The following is an 18,994-nucleotide window of genomic DNA, read 5'->3' on the forward strand; positions in this document are numbered from 1 at the left end:
TGGAACCAGGAACCGATATCTTTAACCGCGAAAAACAGTGCGGATCGGAAATCAGGATGCACTGATAGCAGAACAACAAAATTCAGGCCCAGGTCCAGAATCCAGAAACCAGCGGGTGGTGCTTGTGGTAGGAGCACCCGGGCTCCAAGAACCCGTTTTCGGCAGGGAGAAGTGCGAACCAGGAACCACCATTGTCAGCCAGGTACGTGTCTATCGAGGACCAGAACTAACAAACACACGGGGTTTGCGACCGGCGCCGCCCCGTGCCGTGGCCGCCTCCGTTGCTCACGACCGCCCCAGCTAATAGCTGGGGAGACAACGTTCAGGAGCGTTGATAGATAGCAGCTGGCAGGGTGCCCACGGCTGATCGGCCGTCTGATAGTCTCAAGGCGCCTTGCGCTCGGCTCGGTCGTGAGGGCGCGAAGGCTGGCTGCCGCCGCGGGCGTTTACCGGGTGCACGCGGGTGGGCCTGGCTTCGAGGGCCCTGGGATGCGAGGCGACGGAGCCCAACCGAGTCCACGCCGCGTTCTAGTGCAACATTGACATTTGCTTCCATACCAGGTGTCAGGCCCTGGTGACTCTCCTGCCCTTAAATTCTTTGGCTACCTATTCGTGTACTTGCATCCCAATTCAAATGTATCCCAATGTACGCAAACATGTCAATGCACGTAAATATCCCGATCCATGTAAATATCCCCATGGATGTAAACATATCAATTTACGCAAAATGGAATAGATTCCATCCCAATGTATGCATGTCGACTTTCCCTCCTTCGAAATGTTTTCTGATCTAGCTTTTCCTTATCGGCGTCTCTTCCTTCGGATCTTTTGCCTCGCGACTTTCTTCGACTCGGCTTTTATTCTCACTTGACTCTAATTTCATTTGACTTTTGATCCCACGACTTTTCAGATTTGAACTTCATCCATTTCGACATTTTGCCATTAAACTCTTTCCAATTGTGCTTTTATCTTTCTCTCTACCTCTTTATTTTTCTTTTTTGCTTCATTTTTTGCGACTTCTTGTCCCTTTCCGGCTTTTTGTTATTCGATTTTTTCCGTTTCGATTATCTGCGTTGAACTTTTTCGATTCGTCTTTTGTCGGTTCATTTTTTTGGTGGGAACCGGTCATCTTCGTGCCGACCGTGCCGGCCCAGTAAGCATGTTATTGGAAGGAACACCTCTGGCACGGGGTACATGATTCGTATTTGGACACCACATACAACAAATCTGGCATTGGATATTAGAGCGGACGATCGCAATATTGCAAACTCACAAAAGACAAAGCAACTGGTAAGGTTGCGAAGTAAGACCGCGGTCTAGGCTAAAGTTGGACGGCACAGTTGCGGGGCGGAGGGGGCAACGACCTCTCGACCAAGGGTGGAGGGGGCAACGACCTCTCGATCAACCCCACTCAAACTATCGGAAGCCGCGAGACATTTAAAGTAATGTAGCCGAGTTCCTATAACGTTTCCGAATCGAACAAGACGGGTACGGTAGACGACGAAGAATTAAAACATCTAAACAACGTTAAACAGTCGCAGCTTAGCAGGTAAACAGATCATAAAAGAGACCGATAATACAACAAATACCGCGACGGCGTGCGCACATGACAACGATACACTGGTGAGCCGAACCATGGAAGCCAACGCGCACACGAAATTTGACGCTTTCGGCGTTTCAAGTATACAATGACACAGATGGTAAATGCACGCGCAGCGCGTACCGGCTGCAATGGATATATCAAAATCGCTCTGTCGACCCTTGAGCCGGGGTCGAGGCGGTGGACAGAGCCACTCATACCGGGTCAGGTCAGGTCGGTCCAGGGAACATGACCAGGCACTCCGCACCACTGCCCGACGTTTCTCCCCTGAGGACGTACATCATGACCGGCTTCGAGCCGCCCACAACCCACAAACGGTTTGGGGCACAAACCGGACTGACACGTGTCACTGGCTTGGGCGCGGACCGGACTGAGCCACGTCACAGACATGGAAAGTGGACCTGGCTGACTCGAGTCACTAGCTTGGGCGCAGTCCGGACGGACCAGAGTCACTAGCCTAGACACAGATCGGACTGGCCTGAGTCGCTGGCCCGAACAGACCGGACTGGCACGAGTCACTGGCCCGAACAGACCAGACTGGCACGAGTCGCTAGCCCGAACAGAGACCGGACTGGCTCGAGTCACTGGTCTGAACAGAGACCGGACTGGCCCGAGTCACTGATCTGAACACTCCCGGACCCAGCCTCTGGGCCCGCGGGGGACCGGTGGGGCCCCGCCCCGGTGGAGCCGGGACTCCAACGTGGACAACCCGTCCGCGCGCGGCCACTGCCGCTCGCCGGCTTTCCCGGAACTACGCACGCCGCCAGCTCCGGAGTTTCACGTGTCGCACGGCCAGGTACGGGTTCACACGGCCTCACGGCGCGTCTGGTGCATACGTTGGTCTATCGGTGAGTCAAGACGGCCGCGCGTAAGACGGACTAACCGCAGCGGGGCGGTACGGCTACGTACGCGACTTCGGCGACGGGTACAGCCTCCGGCACAGCCGCGGCGGACCGTGTACCCGGCCCGCCATCAGATGCAGCGGGCGCAGCCCCGCCCGCCCTGCCGTGGCGCCGGGGTGCAGTCTCTGACACAGCTGCCCCGTTCAGGCGACGCTGTCCTGCCGGTGACCACTTCCGCGCGGGGACCCGCTGTCGGCAGGTCTCGGCGACCCGTGGCGTACGGTCTCTGACACCCCGTCAGGGGCCGTGCTTGAGGGGCACGGCCTCGGGTTGGCCCGCGACCTCGCCCGGGGAGCGGGTGTGGGCCGGCGACTTCTGGTGCAGGTCGGCCGGCGACGACGCGTTGATTTTGCCGGCCTTGTACCAGACGACGCAGTCGACCAAAAATGCCGCGAACATAACCGCTGAAGTGATGCCTGCGGGGACAGGGTGGGTGGTTAGCAGGGAGGGACCAAACCGCTTCCTAGGAGACTGGCCGCGCAGGCCATTGCCTAGGTTATCGGCTACATGCCAACGCCGTTAGGGGTCGACAAAGGACATGGTTGTTTCTTGAAGCTTACTTGAACCCCTCACTAGGCGAGTGCGCAACAGCGAACGCTTCCCGGAAATGGTTCCCAAACGCCAATTTCGGACTTTTTATGACATTCTTGTCACGCGTCGCCGGGGGCATAATGCTAGAAATCCAGTGTTATTGAGGCGCAGGGCGTCAAGAAATATTCAGGAATGACCTTTATGTGCTATACTAACGTGACGCTCTGGATGAGTCGATGGCTTAACATAAACGTGCGGACAATGAATGTCAACAAAAGTATTGCAACAGCCTGATACACGAATGAGTCGCCAGCGCGTTACTCCGGTCGCCGTATGGGCTGGTGGTCGCCGTATGGGCTCGCCAGTAATACATGCGTCTGTCAAGAATCAACAGGTGCGACAATAGTGAAGGCAAGGAGAACATAACAAGGTTCAAGACGTTCTCGAGCATGAAAATAGGTGGTCTGGCTATTTGCGCTCATGTGACGAAACATAGGAATTTAAATACAAATATGGTACCTGTTTATGTAGCTCCATAATTTCGGGGCAAAATTCAGTGCAACACTTTGTCGCACTTGCATTCCATAGAGGTACATCATTTTACGAACATCACAACAAAAGGAAGCACAGTATGTCAGCGCTTTTCACATGAATACTTTTCGTCTTTGCGTTAACTTACAGAACCACTATATCAGGTTTCCCTGAAAGGTATCACTATATTTAAACGAAAAAGCAAGGCAGCAAAGCACAAATCGCTTGAATCGCGGGTGCTCTCTTGCATCCGGCATACAGAACAAGGCGCAACACAGATCATTTCTGCCGCGTGCATGGGAAACCAGCAGAGTGAATGTGCTCTGTTGTGGCACCTGTGTACAACTCGTCAAAATCCCGTGATGCAGTTAGGCTATGCAAGTGAAAGCGTGCATGCAAGCACCCATCCCTGGCCTAACACGATAACGACCAGCCGTGCGGTATGTCGGCAGTGACGTCACAACATCGGGCGAAGGAATTAGGCCGGCCCGAGTGAACAAATGCCCACAGCGTAACAACTTACACGCACGCGCGGTTCCGGATGTTTATGTGGTGGTGAGCAATGCGGATGTCAACAGAACATGTTCATGTTTGCATACATACCTGACCACAAGCATTCGTCAGCAGTCGCGGCGTGTGCGAATGCGTGCGCCAGCTGCGTGCGTGCTGAGCGCGTGCGTGTTAGACCGCGCTGCGCGCGAATGTGCGTGTCCACCCCGCCGTCAGTGAGACGCACGCACCGAAAAACAGCAGACGGAACCGTTCGGTGTCGTAGAGCCGACAGGCGCCCTGCTGGTCGCAGTTGGTCTGCCAGAGCAGGCAGGCTGAGTCCACCACGGCGCCGTAAATGATGGGACACGGCACGTTACCTGCAACACCGACAGACGCGGCGTCCCACTCACGGCACGGTGCGCTCACGCCGCGTCGCGCGCGCACGCCGCACTGGTGCACATTGCACTGCGCACGTCGGGAACGGCGCTGGGGACGCGCCGAAGCGCGGAGGACAGCCTCTGCGTGACGGTACAGCGAGACATCACGCTATCCACACACGTCATATCTGCAATACGTGATGACAAGCCCGATCCACCCTGTACAGCGTCCCATGCCGTCAGAGAGCGCTATCGTTAGCCCTCGATTACGGTAACGCTAATGATCTCAGTGAGTGCAAACATTGATAGAGCATCACTGATCATGGGATGAATACAAGCGAAAATTGGTATCAACCAAGTGCAATTACTCTTAATAATTTCATTACAATCATTCATCTGCATTTACCAAGTAAAATCGGAATGAAAAAAATTGTAGCAGTAATTTATTGCAACCGATTGAAATGATATCAGTTGCAGGAGGCCAGGGCGATCACCAAGCGTTGTTCATTACGTTAAAACGTCATGGCATGAGGCTGTTGGTTGGGACAGTTTTCAAATACTTCATAATTTTCTTTTCAGAACGGTTGATTTTTAGATCACAGCCGCAAAATAAGCGTACTTCGTGACACGCTATTATGTGTAAGGTAAGCCGGTAGTAACATATCGCCAATACCTGTCCTTCACGTTAGAAAAATGTGTAATGCGTGCGAACCCCATACATTTGGTGACTGTGATCTGAAGTGAATACCAGAGTGATGACTAACTCCTGAAAGACCGGTTTCTTCACAGAATGTCCATAAATCACTCATGTTGAGCTTACATATTTCCTCCATTGGCGTGGGAGCCCTGCTTCCATTTTGTTTACTGATTTCCGTCGGATGGCCACCACCCTACGTTCACCGAGTGCACGCGCCGAGGCAAGTATAACACCTAAGTCACGTGTCCGGGGGCGCGGGACTTTTATTATCGACGAGACACCAGCAGCAGCACCTCCCCCCATCCATCCCCCAACCCCAACCCCTCTGCACTCACCGAACAGGCCGATGGCGACGGCTATGAACCCGAGCGCCAGGGCCTTCTCGTGCGGGTCGACGCAGCGCAGCGTCACGAGGATGGCGCCCACCTCCGACGTCGAGTGAATCAGCACGAACACACAAAAGATCGGGATGAACCTGGAAGCAGACGGTGGGCGTCAGTGACACGAACTTGGACTGCAGCCCGACCAGACGGCCGGTGTCAGTGACACGAGCCTGGACGACAACGCGACCAGACGGCCGGCGTCAGTGACACGAACTTGAACGACAACGCGACCAGACGGCCGGTGTCAGTGACACGAGCCTGGACGACAACGCAACCAGACGGCCGGCGTCAGTGACACGAACTTGGACGGCGGCACGACCAGACGGCGGGTGTCAGTGGCATGAGCTTGGAAGGCGGCACAAACAGACAGCCGGCGCCAGTGACACCAGCTTGGTCGGCAGCACGACCAGACGGCCGGCGTCAGTGGCATGAGCTTCGACGACAGCACGACCGGACGGCCGGCTTCAGTGACACGAGATTGGACGGCGGCACAAACAGACGGCCGGCGTCAGTGACACGAACTTGGACGGCAGCGTGACCAGAAGGCCGGCACCCACAGCCGTGGTGCGGCATCGTGGCGCCCTCTACTGAGTGAACGGCACTAAATGCCGAACGCATTCTCCCCACATGTGTCTTGGGTGAGCGTTGGGCGTGGTAAGCTGGTGCGCATTACCCAGAGCTGTGGTGTAACTGAACTGGGTTAGCATAGAAAAATGTCCTTCCGGGGCAAGGGTTCCGGCTGCGTGTGCTAGAAGCCGATCATATCAGCCAAGAATGTCAGCACCACTTCAGCAGATAATGCTGAAGGTTGATCATATCAACTTAGAACCCCAGCGACACCTCGGCGGATAATCCGCCAAACCAGGTCATACGTACCAGAAGAAGTTATCACAGTCGAGGGGGCAGTAGCCAATGGTGGCCCCCGTGTTGACCTCGTCTACGCAGCTACAGTTCTGATACTGTAACACCCAGGAGCGTCGTGTCAGACAAAAGCTACAGTGGCAAAACCGGCAAACAACCGCACCACCTAGTGCCGAATGGTATGAAAATATCCGATCACGAAGAACAGGCAAACTGACGTTTTCTTCTTGCTATATCAAGCATATAAATGCATCGGATAAAACACTTCAGTGTTTACTCATGCTAGCCAAATCATGCCCGTGAGCCTTGTCCATCCAGTAACTACGGTTGCCCTGATTTCAGGCAGCAACAAGACCGCCCGCCGCCAGCCGCCAGCTCCCTCCGGAGCGGGGGGCCAGCGCGCACCGTTTGCTGGGCGCCAGGCCCGGCCGCCGTCTCCGTGCAGCCGGCCAGACACGGCGACAGGTAGGTGAAGCCGTCAGCGCCACACACTGGCGCGTACTCGTCCGACGGGCAGGCGCAGTGGGACGAGCACGTAGTGTTGACCATGGCCGCGCCGTACCTGCCGGCGGCCGGCTGGGGGTCAGCGCCGTACCCCAGACGGTCCCAGGTGGGGGGACGCGGCACTGACTGGACAGACGGACAAGCGGGGCGACACTGGCCGGGTGGCAGCAGACGGCGGGGAGGGGGACTGACTGGACAAACAGACAGGTGGATGGGGAACACTAACCGTGACCGAATGGCGCTGACCGAAAGAGCAGACAGATGGCGGCACTGGCCGAACGTTGGTAGACAGGGGGAGACGCTGACGGAGCCGCTGGGAGGACACACGTGCAGACAGAAGGCGCACATTGCATGTGCATATATCGACCTGTTTCAATATTTCTAAGATAGCAGTGAGCCCAATCGACTGAAGCTTATGACACGGCGAAATCGATGACCTGTACGCCAAGTTGTCAGCTGGCCCCACACCGGCCCACACCCCCACCCCAGCGGCTCTCCGCCTCGCGCCAGTTTGGGCGGGCCTGGGTCCTCAGAGGTCACACCCGTGCAGCCCCCCCCCCCCCTCTCCCGGGAGTCGGCCGCTGCCAGGTCTTCACGGTGCGGCGATGGCCAAACGGCGCCGTGGAGAGCAAGCTGAGCGTGGGCGGCAGGGGAGGGGGGAGGGGGCCGGCGAGCCGCCAGGTGGCGCCGGTCACACCGAGAGGCCTCGACCGGGTGATGACGCATAAAATGAGCAAGAGACCAACTCGGTAGCGAGGCATAAATTGGCTCGTCCGCTTCGACTTGCGGCATCATGACGTGTTTTTATCTCACAAATAATGTAATCCTTTTAGCAGAAGGGAAAATATTGTACTTCTTTCGCGACCTAGCCAGGGAAACTAGAAGAGAACGTGTTTAGCTTGACATTCTACTTCGCTGTCAATTTTTTGCCCGGCTCCTGCTCACCTGTCAGCGATCCTGTGGTCCAAGCCTTGAGATGTGGAACGATCCCGGAGATCACGTGCCCGTCAAAACGACGAGGCATATTTACAGCATACTGTACAGTTAAATAGAATGCAGCTCGCATTGATTAAGAACATTATCGCCAAATGCGGCGAAAGCAGCACCATCGGTACACACGCAACACGTACCCCTGTTGGAGGCCAACGAAGTCATCCTGGTGGCATCCCACGAACATCAGGATTGCCATGCCTGAAACCAACGTATCATGTAGGCATATTCCCAGTATTTGGAATCATCATTGGCGTAATTGTACACAAGGTACAAGGTCTCACCAACATGACATGCTCACGTTGGTAATCAAACATACCCCGCTTCACATTCTGGAGAGGCTGGCAGCGTTTTATGCATGCCTTTTTGCAAGTCAGGAACAAAAGGTGAAGAGAAGTTGTCCTGAATTAAATATTAAAGTACTAACAACGTCGATAAGCATTCAACCAAACACGAAAAAGCAGTCACCGGCCCCGCCTTAAAAGCCGTAGATAGTCAATTTCTGGGTACAACGACAAATAGCAACTCATTGTTCAAAAGCCTGACATGTAAGCCTTGAGACTACATTGATCGCTATTATGCAGTCAGGTAAGTGTAAGCCGACGCAGTCCACCCATCATCTTTGTCCGTCGGCTGCAAAGCGTGTTTCGTGCGAATTTGTCACAAAAAGTGCTTAGAAATATTTGCCCTTGGATTGTACGAGTCCCGACTCGTGACCCAGTTATCTCAGATCATTCATGGACGAGTGCAGTGCGTCGCCCCGCCCCGCTACGAGCTGGAATCCGCGAAAGTTTCCTGCAACGGGAACCGAACGCCAGATCTCTCGATACGCTCGTAGATGCGATCTGCGGGTGGCGCGCTGCGACTGGGACGAGGTCGCCGGCCGAGGGGGCCGCTAGGGGGCCGCTAGGGGCCGCTAGGGGGCTGCTAGGGGGCTGCTAGGGGGCCGCTAGGGGGCCGTTCGAACTTGAAGTGGGAGGAAATTCTGAACTGGCAGCCCCGCCGGGCGTGACCGTCACACTTCCTGGCGGATGACGCCATGCTTCATTAATAATGAAAATAATAAAAATACCCGCGTGTATCCTAAGGAGGGGTGGGGTGACAGAGGACAGCAGGTGATTGCCCGCAGAGGGAATGGCAGACCCGGCTGCCTGTCAGCCAGGCACCACATGGTGACCAAATGATGCAGTCACCGGGCACCACATTGTGACCAGATCACATCGTGACCAGATGACGCAGTCGCCGGGCACCACATCGTAACCAGATCACATCGTGACCAGACGATGCAGTCGCCGGGCACCACATTGTGACCAGATGGTCCAGTCGCCGAGCACAACCGCCGGCTGCCAGCAGACGCTAACTGCTCTTCAGCTGGTGAAACGCTGAGTAGGCAAGATGCGTTGTTGGATAGATTCAGCCACCTGAGGCTTGTCGGCGCTGTCAAGATCATGTCTGAACAGCAGAATGTCTAATTCGTTTTGGTCGGCAAAGAAGTCGCTATATATATGAGCGTTGTTTTAACCAACACGAAGAGTTCATGTTGGAGTCGTAGAAAAATGAGCAAAGAAGTAACGGGGCATATTCAAGAAGGATGCCCCGGAATACTCCCAGGTATCTCTCTTGAATGGATACCTAGTATACCCTCCCATATCCAAGTTATATGCATACACAGGCATGTATGTGCGTTTATATGTAATAATACGCACGTGGCAAGTAAGATTTCAGCCAGGTGAAAAGGGAACCAGAGATAATGCCACATTGGTCTCACACTTCAAAATTTTTTTTTTGTACCAAATGTTACAAGAATACTTTGAGCTACCTATAAATGCTATCTTGGTTATCAAGGACGGCAACATCACGAGGGCTTCGATGACAGCAAGCAGACAATTGGTAAAAATCTTGTTTGTAATTTGAGGCGTTTCCATGCATTGGCCAAACGCCATTGCTCTAAAACACTGAACTGTCAACAAAACCACCTTCCCCATTTCTTTACCGTTCGGCGTTACACATTCTATTGTGACGACGAGGCTGACAGACCCAGGCCGGGCCCGTTCTCGACGACCCAGCGTCGCCGCGGGGCGAAACCGCACAGTCAGGTGTAGATTAGGAGGAACAATGGCACCAGCGCCAGGGTCGGTCGATGCGGGCGCCCAGTCGAGCGTGCCCATGCGTACAACGTGGACCCGTCCGTTTGAGGGCGCTTCGAGGACTGGTGTCGCGCCTCGCAGCCGCAGACGGTGCCGGCGCCGAGCCAACCGCATGGTGCAGACGTACGGATCGTCTGCCAACCCTCAGGCGATCCTAACAATGTGCGACCCCCTGGGTACGTCGGCAACAGGCCCGAAAGCAGCCAGTGTCAGCCGCTGAAAAGTCGGCACCGAATGCAACGCGTTGTGTGGCTTGACACCAGACACATGGGCCTTCAAACTAGACAGCCGCGTTATCTCGTCACTGTGACTGATATCCGTTCAAGACATGCGCGTTTTTCGCAAAACTTAAGCAATGTGATTCGTGAGCTCACGTGATAGCACTAAATCAGTGACCACTGCCAGTTAGACCCTAATGTCGCACGGGCTTCCCGATTCTAATAACTTATTCGTTTAAATGGGCATCCAAATTTCTCCTGTCCCATTGACATGGGTTAGGCGCCACCTATACGTGAATGTAATTGACGCATCTCGTATCTGTTTTCACCTCGCTCGGCCACGCCACACGACTCGAATTACTGGTCCGTGGGTTGCAGGCCACAGACAGCTCGCCGTGAACTCGTGAGTCGTGAGTGGTGAGTCGTGACTGACGCTTGTGACGGAGTCTTACCGGCCGAGTAGAGCAGCGCCGAGATGGCGATCCAGCCGGTGATGAAGCGCGCCGACGGCTGGTACCGCCGGATGTAGAAGCCGCTGCCCAGGATGCCCAGGAACATCACCAGGATGCCGCCCAGGCCTGCGCCGCCGAACGGCAAGGTCAGGCGGGAGGTGTGGTGGACAGCGCAGGCCCACCAGCGCACCACGCACGCTTGTGCTGGGCTGTCGGGAGCGAACGCCAGCTCCAACATACACGCGACCATCGCCAGTCACCTCTCCTGTCGCGCAGACCGGGACCGCGGCGGGGAGGAAGACGCGGCCGGCTCGAGCACGTGCCTCACACGCGCCTCACACGTGTGACTTGAGTTACATCCAACGTATGCAACGTGTCATGTCATTAGCGTCAGAGCTTCCGGGGGCTGGGTGATGGGAGCGTAGATTACATGACGGAGCTATTTCAAGCCTTCCTTCAACAGGCAGCCAGCCAGCGATCCACACAGCAAAGACACGGGCGTTGCTGACGGTTAAACGTCGGAAGCGACCTATTCTCGCAGCGGCGTACGACGCTCCTAGCCATGTGCTGCAGACCTTGCGAGAGCATGCGCATCTTACTCACATCTAAACACACACACACGAGTAAAGGCCCACACACTCCCTGCACTCCCCTCCCCCTCTTCCCTCCCTTGCCCCAATTTCCCAGGTCGGCAAGCGCCCAGCCTCCTTCTCAAGTGCCCCTCCCACTCGGCGGTTGCTGTACTCGAGCAGTCGGAGGTGCCCGGCCAAGACTCGGATGCCTGGGGCGCCGTCTCTGTCCGGAGGTCGAGGCCTCCGTCCAGACTCGGGAACATTTCCGCCCACCTGCCATGATGTTGGCAGCGTTGGCCGTCAGCCGGAACTGCGTCTCCAAATACTTGGGCAGGAAGGTGTAGAGGCCGGCGATGGGCAGCACGTGCAGCACGTTGGAGGCCGTGCGGAACATGAGCACGTCGTTCTGTAGCAGGTGCTTGACGGCTCTCGGGAACTCTGCCGGGCCCACACATCCGTCACGGGAGAACGACAGAGCCGGGCGACGCTGCCGCCGCCGACGGGGGACGACAGAGGCCTCATGCTTGTGATAGGGCATAAGAGCTGTCGTAGCAGCCGTGAGATGACATGATCTGCCTGAGTCTCGATGCGAGAGTATCTGACAGGGGCTTCAGGATGTATGATCTTGAGCCCTTTGTTGTGCATAAAAGTCAGGAGCGGAATAGACTGACATCGGTGCTTCATCGAGACATAACCTGATTTGGGCATGACCTGATTTAAAGCACTCTAATATGCCACAGCTTGATTGAGATCTAACATCACAACATAATTGTTTGATCCTTGCATGCCCCCTGCGAGCGCATTTCAAATCCATCAGAACATACAGACATACATTCCTTCCCCTTAACTAGACCTATATGCTCCTCTACCCTCATGGGTTGATTGCCAGTCGGCTGGGGTTGCGGGCGGGTGTGCTCACCTCTGAGGCTGGAGTTACGAGCGGGTGTGATCACCTCTGAGGCTGGGGTTGCGGGCGGGTGTGCTCACCTCTGAGGCTAGGGTTACGGACGACTGTGCTCATCTCTGAGGCTGCGGTTACGAGTGAGTATACTCATCTCTGAGACTGGGGTTACGAGCGGTTGTGCTCACCTCTGAGGCTAGGGTTACGGACGACTGTGCTTATGTCTGAGGCTGCAGTTACGTGTGAGTGTACTCATCTCTGAGACTGGGGTTACGGGCGGTTGTGCTCACCTCTGAGGCTGGGGTTGCGGGCGGGCGCGGCGTGCGCCGGGCTGACCGGGCTGGCTGGCCGGTCGGCCGACGGGCCGGGCCGTGGCAGGCGCCGCGGGAACCCGAACATGATGATGGCGTTCAGTGCCAGCATGCCAGAAATTATGAACATGCCTGCCGGACAGACGTACATCAGATGGCGGGCCGGAGGTCAACGACAGGGTCCATGTCGCACTGCAATAATCGAGCAGACTTTGCACTTTGGATCCCTTCAAAGGCGGACCGTAATTCTCCCTGCATCTTGATATCTGTCAATAACTACTCAGCGCAATACATGAATCGCATTAAGTGACACAACGCTTTCAGGCCCTCAATTTTCGACAGCCGTTACACGATTTACGACGACTGCAGCGCTGGCTACCGCAGCGCAAATAGCTGAGGTATCAGAGCGTAAAGACGAAGTATAGATTGAGACGTTTTGTAAGGTAAGGAACAAGCTTCTAAGATGGAGACGGCCGTCACGTGCACCGCAATAAAATGAAAGAACCGGCTCTCCACGTCTCAGGGTCAGACCGCAGACAAACATGTCCGTGCAGATGACCACGGTGGGACCGCAGCCGCCGCCAACGCGGGGCGGCGGTGTCCGACCCGCTCTCGCGTCTCGGGGTCCGGCTCCGGCAGCGGTGACTGAGCCGGCCTCCGGGCGGCGGGGAGGGAGCGCCGCCGCCAGACACCACGCCCTCCTGGCCACGTGCTGCCGCGGCGGGGCCCCGGGCGCTCTCAGGCCTCGGTGGCCCCCACCGTCGGCGTAAGGGGACGCCGCGGGCCTGTTCGGGCCGCGGCCGTCCGGCCCCCGCGCGACGGCCGCTAGCTAGCGCTGACTGCGCGCTGATACGGCACCGAACGTCGACCTGGCACGGGCGCGGCCGACCACACAGGGTGTTCCGTTGCGTCCGGGTGGCCGTGTTCGGTCAAGGACGCCCTTCGCGAGATGGATGCGCAATAGCGTGCTCGAGTTTGGTGGAATAGTACCGAAGATGCTGAATAAAGGTCGAGATACCGCGCACCACGCTGAGTGTTTACAGTTGGTGGTCTGCGCTCGCTACACGCAAATGCACTCGGGTAATGGGGACTTAATTGGAAGAATGCCAGCTTCTCATGCTTATCGATGTTTTGAGACGGGTTCGAACCTCCGTAAATTGGGCATGGGAGTAAATAGCAATGGGCACGTTTCCGAGCAGACGCCCTACGACCATGACTTACACTGTAGTCCCTTTTTTGCGGGAGACCGATGATGAATAACGGGAATAAAATGCGACACGCAACCTCCTGAGTCCGAATTAGTACCGGGGAACGATATCCAACACCCTTGCCTTTGCTCACCGCTTGGGTACGGCTGATAGCGTCGAGCGTCTGCAGTCCCGTCACCTAAGCCATAGTTATACGGGTCGAGTAATGATCCAGGGTCCCGTGAATGGACAAACAGCGAGGCAGGCGGACAGACTCGCATGACATGGCAACGGAAGTGTGCGCACGAGCTATTACAGGGAGATCACGTCCAGTTAACGCGCGCGAAAAGAAGTGCAGATGTAAGAGTAAGTGCTGGGATGGGACGGTGATACACCAGCGAGACCTGGCGCTTCGGTCTCGTGCGAGTCTCGCCGCACGACACCGGCGACAGCGAGCGTGAAATGTGAAATGAGCGTCGTAATGAAAATGTGGTATGCTGTAAGTGTGAAATAAGGTAGGTCATACGTGGAGACAAACGTGAATAACAGCGCTGCAGACTAGCTGTCCAAATGACGGACTTACAAGACATGACGGTTGCAAGGTGGCCTACCACAATGATCTTTATGTGAATCGCGGTGTCTTTTTATCGCGCGTGTGACGGCCGGAAAAAAACCAATACGGCCTTCGCGGCCCGCCACGTTATGCCTCGCACGTGACCGAGTAGTATCTGAACGGCACGTGCCCCGTGCACCGCAGGAGTGTTGCGATGCATGGTTACGTGTGAGATGTTCGGAAGTGGCATGACGCACTTCCCGAGCAGCTCAAGTAACGGTACGTATACGAAATGGTTTGCAAACCAGGTCGGGACTGAGCATGGATGGAGAACACGGAATGGCAGGTGTAGCAGCGCCTCGCCAACTTCGATTGAAATCGACCCAATTCTCACAGTTCGCCATTAAAAGACGCCCATTTTGGCAGCTCGACCACCCGAACTTTTCCAAGAAATCTTTACGTGGGGAGCTGAGTAGGCTCAAGGATAATTTGGTATTATTTTCCGCGCAACGACATCAGCAATTTTGGAGGAACGTTCACGAGTACAAACTCTCCAACAGTTGGGCGACTGAGCCCCACTAGCCAGCCCAACGTTGCTGTGTCCTCGTGCTGCCGTCGCGCCGGCGGCCAATCGGGGACGTTTCACTCTGGCGCCGCATCAGACGACCACTTAAAATGACGCGGAGCCTCCGCCTTGGCAGGCGGCGACGCCACGCACGGGGTCCGAACCTCCCGGGCCAGCGCTCCTTACATATAGAGTTGGCCAGCCGGACCTGGTCGGCCAGCGCGCGCACCCGAACGGTACTCACTGAGCCACTAGGATCGGGTCGGCCAGCGCGCGCGCCCGAACGGCACTCACCGAGCCACCAGGCGCCGACCCAGCGCGGGTCGCGCGTGGTGATGTTAGGCTGCTGCGTCGGGTACACGTAGATGGACGTGCACAGCGAGCCCAGCACGAACCCGAACACCGGCCCGAAGATGCGCATGCCGATGATGAACGCTGCCGAGAGTCAAGGTCAAGGTCAGGCGCGCCAGCCGAGGCTTTCGTGAGAGACAGCCACAGCCAGTGCGGTCGAGCGCGCGTGTCACGGCGCATACAAGGTGCGTCCATCTGAAATGTGTGATGCCTTATATGGTCACCCGCCAGTCAGCGGCAGTCGATGCCCTGTACAAATACTGGAAGCGCAGCCGCAGCCGGGCCCTCGGACGGAGAAGTGACGACACGCACGGCTATATGGACGTTCGAAAAAGAGGCACGTGCCGTTGTCAGTGGAATCTTAGATTTTTCAACGCGTTACCATATGATTAATGTCAAACGTCCACGAAAAGTGACGAGGCCATAGTTCCTCAGCTCTCCCGCTCCTACGGCGGGAAGCTGGGGAGACACCCAACGTGAGGAAGCACGGTACGCTGGGGAGGGGACCGGCCCACTACCTGGCAGTGGACACGTTTAGTTAAAGGACACAGTTGCGGGGCTAGGCAACACCTGCAAAACGCACAGGCTGCACATTCTTGTAAGTAGCTGTGCACATTCCATCACGAACTGCACTGAAGAGTTCGATGAACGTTCCGGCACATGTTCCGCAACGTTTGCACCCAAGCTTGATGCGAACGCCTCGGCCGCGCTCGTGCTCCGCTCCTGTCCGCCGGGCAGTGCGAGTGTCGCGCGAGAGACTGCATTGCACGTGTCGCCCAGGGTGCGTCCCGACGGCGGAGCTGGGCCCCAAGATTTGGAAGCGAGTCGCTTGGGCACGTGCTCTCCACACCGCGGGTAGAGAACACGCAGGGCCGGTGGGACCGCGAGGGGCAGGGTGCGTCACGCGCGCGAGGGCGAGCGCCGGGCGCCGAGCCGACGCCGGCGACGGGCGCCGCGACAGATGGCGCCACCGCCGCCGCCGGGGAAGTCCGCAGCGCCAGCCGGTCTCCCTCACGGCGAAAGGGAGGTCACTTTGGACCAGGGCAGCACGAGATGCAGCCCTGGGTCTTTTAGTCTGTGAGGGATGAATGTTTTGAGAACTTCTTGAGAAAGATGAAGAACTCTTCCCCATTACCCTAGATCAAAAAGTCGCGACAGGCCAGAACCCGTCGGGCAAGATCTCATTGTTCACAACTGTGTTATTAACACTCGCGCGGATCAGTTCTTCCGAAACGCAACGTTTCACCACACGGTGCGTACTTAAGTGCGTGACCTGCGGGAACGTCTCTGTTCTTAGAATACATTCTCTTTTTGTGATGGGACCGATACATTTCCTAGTTCTGAGCTCCCTCGATCTCGCGCACCTCGTCGGTGTTGGTCACGTGGTTCCTCTTGGTCCCACAACTCCCGGCTATGCCAGTGACTCACTCTCGACCGGTCGCTTTGCTTAGCAGCTCAGTCAAGCGCCTCTATAAGAGCTTAAGCCCAGGGCTTGTTCCTGGTCAGCGCGGAAACTCGCTCGGATTGAGAGGCGTTCCAGCCCGCGGCACGCTTCGGCACGGCACGCAGGCTCACGATGCGCGGTCCACTCGGGCAGACGAGCAGGCTGGCTAGAGCTCAATGCGCTCCGGCACTCCGGTCGCCAAGAGTGCCCCACCAGCAGTCCACCAACTGACCATGAGTGCCGACACCGCCCTAGTCTCGAACCTCACAAACGCTACATCAGGGCATTCTCGGGTGCTCTTCACTAGGGCCCAGTACCCTGTACCACATAACAGTCCGCCACGTCACACCGTTCGTGATCCAACTGCAGCTCATTGGGGACGACATTTCGTAGGGTTTCATGTGGCGAGGTTTTGTGTTGAGGTGCTCAGGTGGCTACCTCTCGCCGTTGTCGTGGTGGCTGCTTTCGTGATGACCTTGCGTGGTTCCGTGGCGATGCACGGAGACCACGAAGTTTCGTGACGATCTTTTGCGGTCAGGGGCACGAGCATTGTGGTTCGGTGGCAAAATGCCAGGAGACGACGTCGACGCCATCGTGAAAAGTCGCCTTGCTAGGGATCGCCTTGCACGATGTCAAACACTGCCAACACGTGTCACCAGCAGAAGATGGCTTATTTCGAGGAGCGTCGTGCTTTTTGGTCATGTTTCTTTCGCACTGAGCACGACGGCGCGGTCTGAGGCCGGTATGCGGTTATTTTGAGGCAGTGAAGCAAACCGACCATAGATAAAGGATAAAACGGGGCACATGAGCATCCGCATTTCCAAGATGAAGATCGCAGACAACGCCGGCTCGCGGCGTGACTACCATCAGACATCCGCCCGGCACTCACAGCGGCCATAACACAAACCGTCACGGCGTGCCGACAGGACCCACGTACCTACAAGACCCGCGTGGCGACAAGATCCACATGACGACAAAACCCACGTGATGATAGAACCCACGTGACGACAAGGCCCACAGGACCCACGTCACGACGAAACCCACGTGCCGACGAAACCCACGTGACGACAAGACCCACGTGACGACGAGATCCACGTGACGACGAGATTCACGTGACGACGAGACCCACGTGACGAGAAGACCCACGTGACAGCGCTTCGGACAGCCTACTCGTCAGCTCGAACGGGACCGGTCCCGCCGGCCGGACCGCCACTCACCGAAGTACATGGGTGACTCCTTGCTGCTGACGTTGTCGTCCATGTAGGGGATGCCCAAGTTGAAGGCCATCGTCTGGCCGACGCCGACGCCGATCAGGCAGACGAAGAAGATGGCCAGCACCACTGGCCTGATCTCGGCGTGGGTGGTCAGCTGGACGTCGTCCTCGCAGCGCATCCCCTCGCTGGGCGGCTCCGTCTCGACGGCGCCGGCGTCCGTTACGCGCCACACCGTGCCGTTCAGCTCGCCCGGGAACAGCACGCGCTCAGACACGTTGCCGGCCGCGACGACCGGCAGCTGTCGGCAGAGCGTGCGCCGCTCCTCGTCGCCCACGTCCACCTGGATGAGGTCGAGCGTCGACAGCCGCTCGCTGTACATGAAGTGCGGCAGCGAGCACATGAACGTGCAGAAGGCGAAGAGGGTGATGCCGCAGCCGATCCAGCGCGGCCGGTGTCCCTGGCCGCCGTAGTAGGTGAGCAGCAGCGCACCGCTGATCTGACCGATCTCGGTGGCGCTGAACACGATGCCGGTCGTCTTCGACTGGAACTGGAACAGCTTCTCGATGGTGGTGATGACGCTTACCACGTACGTGTAGTACATGCCCTGCAGCACGCACGTCACCACGAACACGACCAGGAAGGTGCGCTGGCTGACGAGCCGCTGCAGCGCCGGCGGCGTGCAGCGGCCCCAGCCGAAGAGCAGGCGCTCCTCGGCCTCGGCGCCGGCCTCCTCGTCCGCCGCCGCCGCCGACGCTTTGGTCGTGCCCACGTGGTTGGTGTCGGGCTGCAGCGGCTCGGCGGCGCTCTCGGTGCCCGACAGGTCCTCGGGCTCGGCCAGCGAGGCCAGCGGCTCCAGGTGCGTGAACGGCGTCACTTCCATGGTGGGTGCCCGCGGCCCGCCGCCGACGGCGCCGCGCCCTGCCGGCCCGCCCGAGGTCGCCTTGGCTCACGGGAGCGCTGTCAACGGAGACGGAGGTCAGGCGGACACGTGCAGCCTGGGGGACTGAGAGGGGTGAGAAAGAGAGAGGGAGATGAAGTGATAGGTTCGGAGGAGGCTTCGCAGGGTGGGAGACGGCGAGATGTATCAGGAGTGAGAGAGGGCGGGATACAGAGGTGGTGAAAAGAGAAAACGAGGGAGGGGAGAGAGAGAGAGGGGGGGGGGGGGAGTGGAGGAGAGGGAGGAGGAAAGATAGGCTAGATAACATCGTAAT

The 18,994-nt window shown here is 57.2% G+C and overlaps 1 protein-coding gene across 1 annotated transcript; it reads right to left on the reverse strand.

Moving 5' to 3' along the window:
* Nucleotides 1-1,184: 1,184 nt before the first annotated feature.
* Nucleotides 1,185-18,717, reverse strand: LOC119101298 (solute carrier organic anion transporter family member 74D). Its single transcript, XM_037224590.1, has 12 exons — nt 17,787-18,717; nt 15,069-15,209; nt 12,474-12,601; nt 12,211-12,235; nt 11,531-11,695; nt 10,686-10,811; nt 8,009-8,069; nt 6,780-6,936; nt 6,390-6,472; nt 5,466-5,605; nt 4,305-4,433; nt 1,185-2,918 (listed from the first exon to the last, which is right to left on the reverse strand). Exons 1-12 carry the CDS (start codon nt 18,661-18,663, stop codon nt 2,740-2,742), a joined length of 2,211 nt encoding a protein of 736 aa, XP_037080485.1. The 5' UTR covers nt 18,664-18,717; the 3' UTR covers nt 1,185-2,739.
* Between the last annotated feature and the right edge of the window lie 277 nt (nt 18,718-18,994).

This window comes from Pollicipes pollicipes, unplaced genomic scaffold (genome assembly GCF_011947565.3).
Source record: "Pollicipes pollicipes isolate AB1234 unplaced genomic scaffold, Ppol_2.1 Scaffold_4881;HRSCAF=5763_pilon_pilon_pilon, whole genome shotgun sequence".
Taxonomy (NCBI): Eukaryota; Metazoa; Arthropoda; class Thecostraca; order Pollicipedomorpha; family Pollicipedidae; genus Pollicipes; species Pollicipes pollicipes.

Excerpts from the sequence above, each read along its gene's own strand:
- LOC119101298 (XM_037224590.1), bottom strand. The coding sequence starts at position 18,663 with ATGGAAGTGACGCCGTTCACGCACCTGGAGCCGCTGGCCTCGCTGGCC. Across the intron at positions 15,210-17,786 it reads GGAGTCACCCATGTACTTCG|CGTTCATCATCGGCATGCGC; the intron begins GTGAGTGGCGGT and ends GACTCTCGGCAG. Across the intron at positions 12,236-12,473 it reads TCAGCCCGGCGCACGCCGCG|CCCGCCCGCAACCCCAGCCT; the intron begins CCCGCCCGCAAC and ends GAGGTGAGCACA.